This window comes from Ptychodera flava, chromosome 12 (genome assembly GCF_041260155.1).
Source record: "Ptychodera flava strain L36383 chromosome 12, AS_Pfla_20210202, whole genome shotgun sequence".
NCBI classification, from domain to species: Eukaryota; Metazoa; Hemichordata; class Enteropneusta; family Ptychoderidae; genus Ptychodera; species Ptychodera flava.
In genome coordinates this window covers 21,107,363-21,113,780 of record NC_091939.1, presented here as the reverse complement: position 1 = coordinate 21,113,780, position 6,418 = coordinate 21,107,363, and the positions used below count along the sequence as shown (strand labels likewise).

At 37.9% G+C, this 6,418-nt stretch overlaps 1 protein-coding gene across 1 annotated transcript in view; it reads left to right on the top strand.

Moving 5' to 3' along the window:
* The first annotated feature begins 832 nt into the window (after positions 1–832).
* The window catches only part of LOC139146179 (uncharacterized), a 36,906-nt gene continuing 31,320 nt past the window's right edge, over positions 833–6,418 (top strand). Inside the window, exons 1-2 of the mRNA XM_070717588.1 lie at positions 833–1,081; positions 3,960–4,056. Of these exons, the coding sequence (XP_070573689.1) occupies positions 911–1,081; positions 3,960–4,056 (268 nt within the window). The 5' untranslated portion in view covers positions 833–910. The remainder of the gene's footprint in view (positions 1,082–3,959; positions 4,057–6,418) is intronic.

Here is a 6,418-nt window from a genome sequence, read left to right as displayed (position 1 = left end):
ATTTGTAAAAAACTTAGTCCCAAGTTACCAGTATTTACTTGAAGTCAATATCAACAATTATTTCCCTTCTCTTACTCAGGGCTGTCAATTGCACAGTGCCAGTGATATCAGTGATTGAATTACTGCAATAACCAGACTCTCACAATCATCCAACTCTAATGCTTGAAATGCAATATAGTCATACATGCAAAGTGTATGAATTGCATACCTGGGATATAGCAAGTTATCAATGACGTAAAGGTGTTTCCTTCTCTACGAAGCTTGCCATCATAATCAGCATCTACTCTTGGCTTTCTCTCCATCAACATAATAACTTTCACAGAATAACGGCATGAGAGCAAGATTGCTGACATGCTCGAGAGTTGTTTGCTGGAATGTGCTGTTATAATAAATTGAGTAAGCATTGACTTAACAACACAGGCAACACATTCAAAATGTGACATCAGCATCACTACTCCCTGACATCCCATCTTGAATATGTTGTTTGTGTTGTTCAGTCAATTATTTTAATTCTTATTCAATTTATTGTTTTCTTTTATATTCATTTATTTGTAAATCCATTTGCATATTATTCATTTTGTTTGTTCGCCTATTTGTGTTTGTTTATTTTCGTTTTTTTACCATGGCTTCCCTGAAGTTACGGATGCTATATAAAGGAATACGTAGCTGCCTTTTTCAATTTGGTCGCAGGTGGCGCTGTTTGTTCTTACTGCTCACGGTATGTCATCCGGTGGTTCCTGCTCACCGTCCGCGTACCCCGGCCCAGGAGAAGATTAAATTTATTATCGACATCTGCCCATCGATCATAGAATATTTATAAGGATGTCGAAGTCGTCTGCGTGACATCCTTGTATTTTAATATAAGCCTGGGAGTGACATACTTCTAGTCATAACTCGGCGGAGCACGAAGATGGCGAGAGGTCCAGTCAGAGTTTTTCTCTGGCTGTTTCTTTTGCAAGTCTCTTTGGCAAAATTTTCTCACGCGAACCTCATCAAGTTTCGTCCCGACAGAGAATATGTGTATCGATATAATGCTACCACAGAAATTGACAAATTAGGAATCTTCAAGACCAAAGCAAAGGTAAACCTTGATTTATTTGTTTCATCATCATCTGAGTTATGGGTTTGTTTTCATGGGACATATTATAGGATCGGGCCTGGGAGAAACTCGTCATCTGAGGTCAAATTATAATCCCTTCCCCAAATCAGAAGACAAACTCCCGACATGAAACGGCTTCTGACGGAATAGTTCTGGACGTTTTTGTATTTTTATAGTCAAAAGAATATAAACCATAAGTTCATTATCAAGTTTGAAGGCAAGTTTCAGGTGCCGCCAACTAAGCTGTTCGTGCAAAAAGGTGTTCGTGTGAAGTTTTTCAGCGGGCGGGCAAATTTCAAAACTAATCAGCCGGCGGGGAGAAAAAATCGATATTTACTGTGGGCGGGGAAGAAATTTCACTATTTTCAGTGGGCGGGAAGAAAAATTTTAACAGTGGGCACCGGAAGATACGTAGAGGGAGGGAAAAGCGGCGTGGTTGATAGAACTTGAGGGGAGATTTAGCGCCTAACTTAGAGGGGAGCAATGTTCCAAGGTATACTGCTAGCTGCTCTCACGGTTTTGCGTTGATATGGGTTACCTAGTGGGCATCTAGTTGGCAATGGGAAATTTCAGTAGTGGGGAGAGGGCAGAGGGGAGCTTGAAATGTTGTGGGGAGTGGGGAGCGGGCAGACTATAGAGACTGGAGGGCAGCAGGCATCAAAATTCAGTGGGAGGGCACATTTTCCGTGTATGCCAGTGGGAGGGCAGTTACGAACAGCTATACTGGTCAAGGTCAAAAATAAGAAAAATCGGCATATCAGCCTTCAAAACATGTTTTGCGACGATTTTGCGAAATTCATGAAATTTACCAGTTGGCGGCACCTGAAGTTTTAATACTATTGTTCGGAAAAAGTTCACCCGCAATATCTCTTTGCATTTTTTTCCGAATTTATTCAATTTCTGTGACATCTGCTTGAACGAAACAGTAACTTTTCGCTGACACAAAGACGTGTGTAGTCTAGCCGCATTTTTCAACTTCATTTGTGCTAGTCAACGTCAAGTTCATGTCAAGGTATTCGAACTGTAACGTTTTGTTGCATTAAGCCTTCTTTTAAATCAGGAGATTTTATTTATTGTAAACTGACTCTGCTTAAGTTTTTGGTGTGCATAACGATTCAAGGAAATATGGAATGCAAATTTAGGAATAAACTCGGAATGTACAAACCAGTTACTAATAAGACTGATTTTCAATTTGAAAAATTATTTTGTCAGATATAAAAAAAATTTAACTTTCGGAAATAGCTGACAAAACTAAAAATATCTGATCACACCTTACAGAGAATTAGGTAGAAGGTCAGTTCCAAAACTCCTGCAAACGAAAAGTTTTTTGTATATTGTAAACCTCAGTAGAGGACGAATATTACTTTGTCATGAATGTCAAAAGTACTGCTCTTACTGTGACACTCTTTATTGTTTCATAAGTTTGTATGACTCTAGTTTTAGTGATATGAATGGATTTACATATTTTATCTGAAAGATTAGCTACCAGTCTTGTGAAATATACCAGTATTTCTGATTAAACTCTACTCCCCCCCTCAAAATCAGCACATGCAACTCTGTCGATAACTTTGAGTTTTTGTAATTTTTGCATACCCGCTCTCCTCAAGTGTGTTGTTGAGCTATAAAGTAATGTAAGGTGATTAAAAAGAGAAATCGTAATCAGGATCAACATACAGTACATATTGTACATAGCTAGTGTATGGTCTTCCAATGAGGGAAGTAATATTGAACTCCCCCACATGGAAAATGTTACTTTTTGGTCTAGTATGCCATGCTGTTGCCGCCCATTGCTTTTCTCTTCTAGAGTTATGTGTTTTTGCAAGTTTGATTATACTGTTTTAGCCACATGGCACTTGCAAGAATGCTGTGCAAAGCCCCTTCTATACTCTCTACTCATATCACAGGGGTCTCGCAAAGCAGCGACCAAGTGCCTGTGGTTTTAGCCCTTTCAACTTGGGGCTTGTATAGAGCTGCATGGAATAGAATTATGTCATGATGTGCATTCAAGTACCTTTTTGCAGTGTTGTGTTGTGACCATGTTAAAAACGCAGATAAATTATATAAAGAAAATAAGCTTTGTACAACTCTACCCGGTATTGTGTAACATACAATGTACTGGTACATCAGCTATGCCATGAAGCAGTCAAACTTGCATCATAAGATACATAAAAACTCTTTGTAGATGAGTAAGTTGTACTCTATTACTGAAAGATTTCTGTATTCTCACTTGCAAATTTTAAAATGATGTAAAGAAGTTAATCTTCAACCATAAACTCACAACATTAATGTGCATCATAATATACTATGAGCACCGACTATTAGCAATGTTAGCAGTTAACCTGAAGTTTGGCGCCGTCTAATCATCGGTGAAGTGTTATATATATATATATATATATATATATATATATATATATATATATATATATATATATATATATATATATATATATATATATATATATATATATATATATATATATATTCTGATTTATTTGAAATTTTTTCTTATTTAAGAGAGCTTTTACAAAATGTTCCCCCCCCCCCCCCCCCCCCCCCCCCCATCGTTATGTAAATCTGATTAGAGCGGTGTTATATAGTGGATGTACATTGTACTTTAAACTGTTACCAGAGTTTGATTTAACAGTGCTACAATGGAAAGAAAACAAAAATAAACAATTCAGCAAAACTAAATTGACGGTGTCAGTGTATGTGATTATCAACTTCAAAATTTATAATATTGCCTGCAATGTTTGTCATCTCATATTAAGGTTTTACATAACTCTTCAGAGTTGCTTTATTTTTGAATTCTAATTGTAATTCTCATACACTAATGATCCCCTTTGATATATTTACATTTTAGTTTGGAATTCACCTGCTAGAAGACCTTGACAGTGGCCAACACTGTCGACTCCGTGTGATTAGTATGGTGCAGTACTTGGACTATGACCACCCAGACGGTAAATTACTGTGTTTTTTGGCAGATGAAATTTTTTAATAAATAAAAATTTTTTATTTTTGATGAAATTTTTTACTGTGGTAAAATTTTGAAGTTTTATGCTATCCATGCTATATACAATGTCAGCTGTCAGAGTCTTTAAATTATTTTTTGTCTGGCCATATGAAAATTTTAAAAATGGGAAGAGTATGAGGAATAATACAGATATTGCTGATAGAGTCTGATGCTCATAATCAGGGATCTGGTGTGTATGTAGAGTTTATTTATGTAGATGATAATTCAATCTGTCAATGATTCTATTCAGCGATAAGAATCCTAACAAAATGCATAGAAGAGTTTCCCAACAGTGCAAAAAATATTTGACCAAGATTTGGAACAACGGGAAATTTAACCAGCAATAATACCTGTGCAGTGTTTTCTGCTTGAATATATATGGTGTCTAAGGACAAATTCACTAACTGAAAATGAAACAGATTAGGCCAAAAAAAAAAAAAGAAATGTTTCTGGTCAGGCCTCTCTTTCAAAAATGGTGCGGCGACGCGGATTTTTTTTTTTTTTTTTTTTTTCCTTTTTTCTCCTCCTCAAGGGAGGGAGGAGGGTCAGCTAAAGCGCCAAAGCGTAGCGGTTAATTTGCATAATCATTTGCATATCATTATTTTATATTTGCATATGGATGTAAGCTTGCACATGCATCCACACATACATATACACTCACAACAAAATGCAATGGTAACACACAAGTGTGCAGTTTGAACATCATGGAAACTCTTTATTACACTTAAATAAATCATCACAGTATTGTAATTACAATTGCAATTAAAACAGAAGATTCAGATTGAAACTTTGAGAGCAAGAAATGGTTCGTCTGATTAGAGTTTCATTAATACATATATTGCTCATAAATTGTCAAAACTTGCCAACAAAGAGGAAAATTCACAAGTTTAAGCTTTACACAATTCAAATATAATTGAGTTTTAGATCATTTTTGAACGACAAACACCGCGAATAATTTTTCATCACGGGGATAGATTTCAACCAGCGGCCCCCCCCCCCCCCCCCCCCCCCCCCCCCATAACTTCTACTGCCACTGGACATCGTCGTTCGATTCATACATACAGTATACATACAGTATTCAGTATACATACAGGTTCGTATTTTAAAAATACCACCAAGATGATCACAAGACATGAACTAAGTACGACTAGAATCCCTCGAAAATCAGGTGTAAAATATTTCAGAGGACGTGTTAGAGTGGCACCACACGCGACGCCATTATCAATGTCAACGCGTTATAAACCCGTCGACCAACATGGCCGCCGCCATATTAAAATTTATGCAATGTGAACTCGATCGCAATCGTGATCGTACTAGGACAAAACTCATCGTTGTATCATGGTTGTACAATCACAATCAACCTCACCAGTTAACTCTTGTTTCTTTTGCGATCCATTTCGTTGATCAAAGCATGGGAATGTGATCAAAGGACCTGCTAGTGCTACACCGCCTACCTCTGTGAACACTTGTCCGCGATGTATATGAGTATTAAAGGTCTTTGTTGGTCGTAATAGTCGTTCTGGAATGAAAATTTGTGAACAACCCAGCCGATTCTTCTATTGTTTTAAGGTTCCCCCTCAACACTTACGGACAATTTATCTGATGCATACCATACTTCACACCTTCCACCAGGTTGAAAGTTGCAGCGGGCGCTAATGTGTAGACAATGCATGCATCAGCTGGTAGCTACGCAGAGCGTGTGAACTAAAGGATGGCGGGACTATTTGAAAGCGTAACGGGGAGAATCAAAGCGTACGGGGAGAGGCGAAAGTTTAGCGCGGCGGGACCGCTATGGTCTGGGGAGAACACTGAGTTTTACAGTTTTATCAATATGCAGTCACTGATCATGTGCCCCAAAGAATTTTCTCTTTCTCCTCAGCCGTTTTGGTTTGGTGTTATAGTAAATCAGTATGTAGTTTGCCACAGCTGCAGGCCACAAACCGGGAAAAAAAAGGGTGACGCGCTGTTGTTCAAGTGACGCGCGCGCTGACCAGAAACATTTCTTTTTTTTTTTTGGCCTTACAGAGTTCGCGTTTACGCAAAAATCGTGCGTATTTACGCATTGAAATTGACTCTCTACGCATTTTTTTCATCGTTATGCGTTTCTATACGCAAAGGATAACACCGAAAGCACTCCCCACAACTGAGTTTAGGCGACAACCAGACGAAATTTGTTGCAACACATTTCTGTCAATCACTCATTTTGTGTGGAAAGTTTTGGATTCTCTGGGCGTTGTCTGAAAAATCGGCATCGTAGTCCACACGTTATCACGTTAGGCACGTTATCATGTCAGCTGAGCCTATGAATT